General features: G+C 41.7%; 1 protein-coding gene across 1 annotated transcript; it reads right to left on the minus strand.

The window, feature by feature from the left end:
• Positions 1-58: 58 nt before the first annotated feature.
• On the minus strand, positions 59-1,042 carry or40a1 (odorant receptor, family 40, subfamily A, member 1). The gene has a single exon (XM_018758743.1). It carries the CDS (start codon positions 1,040-1,042, stop codon positions 59-61), a length of 984 nt encoding a protein of 327 aa, XP_018614259.1.
• Positions 1,043-1,416: the final 374 nt, after the last annotated feature.

Raw genomic sequence — 1,416 nt, forward strand, 5'->3', positions numbered from 1 at the left:
TTAAAACTAGCTTCATACCAGCTTGAATGACTCAAGGGTCTGAATAGTATTGATGATGTCATTCTACTGTGGACCGCTTGCTGCGTAATTCAGGGTGAATCTTCTGCAAGCCAAGTCCCTTCATTATTCTTACTCTCACTTCTTCTGTCTTAAGGCTGTATATTATAGGGTTCAGCATAGGAGGCATGGTGACAGACACAGTTAGAACAGCTATCAGCTGGTCTGGGGACAATGCCAGGTGCTGGCTCCCCAACAGGTAGGCCAATATCACAGGCAAGTAGTATGTGAGAACCAGAAGTAGGTGAGTGAAGCAGGTGTGGAAGGCCTTCCTACTCTTTTCTGCTGAGGCAATCTTCAGTACTGTGGCAACCACCACAATGTAGGAGAAAATGATGAAGATGAGTGGGGTGAGGAGGACGATCATGGTCTTGGTTAGTGCCAGCCTCCTGTTGAAAGAGATGTCGGTGCAAGCCAGGATGTACACTGGCCCATGCTCACAGCAGCAGCTGCGAACCACCCTGGAGCCACAGTAGGGTAGCTTGGAAGCCAGGCCTACTGGGTAGGCATCCAAGAAGAAAACCAGAAGCCACACAGCAGCCACAATGAAACACATGCCCTGGTTCGTGTTTATGGATGGGTACCGAAGAGGGAGACAGATGGCAATGAGTCGGTCGTATGCCAAGATGGCAAGAGAAAAGGATTCTAAGTCACCAAAAAAGTGAAGGAAAAACATCTGAGAAAAGCACATCTCAAACGGGACTCGACTCAGGTTGAACACAAAGACAGGCACCATCTGAGGAATTATAACACTGTTAATGGAGATGTCTACCATGGCCAGGTTACACACAGCTATGTATTTTGGACTGTGTAAGCTTGGGTTCATGAAGACAGTTGTCAACAAAATAAAGTTACCCATAAGTGTAATGATATAAATGAAGGACAAACCCAGCATCAGGTAGTTCTTGCTCTCCAAAGTCTGGAATGCCACGATGTAAAAGCTATTATCTGGTGTGCCATTGTATGAAACCTGAGAAGAATTCATTTGTAGAAGGCCGTGATCTGTGGAAATGGGCAATGCACAATGAAAAGAGAGATTTAATACCTCAGACCTAAAAGAAAAAAATCAGTATATACACTTGAGACAGCACGTTTGGTAACTAATATTGTCATACATATTTTTCAGTGAAAATTATAAGAATTGCCTGTCATTGCAAGAAACGCTACTTCCAGTTTGTAATTTCAAATAAACTGCCACACAGTACTTTTTAAAAATAGTTTTGTTTCTTATTATTTATTTTTTTCTTATTAATATTTTTTCATTTACTATAACTTCCTGTGACACATTTCATAATATTTGATTTCCCTGTATTTGATTTCCCTGTACAGTACTATTGGTCATTAAGAAAGTTTTTCTAC

The sequence above is a fragment of the Scleropages formosus genome, chromosome 10 (assembly GCF_900964775.1).
Source record: "Scleropages formosus chromosome 10, fSclFor1.1, whole genome shotgun sequence".
Classification (NCBI taxonomy): Eukaryota; Metazoa; Chordata; class Actinopteri; order Osteoglossiformes; family Osteoglossidae; genus Scleropages; species Scleropages formosus.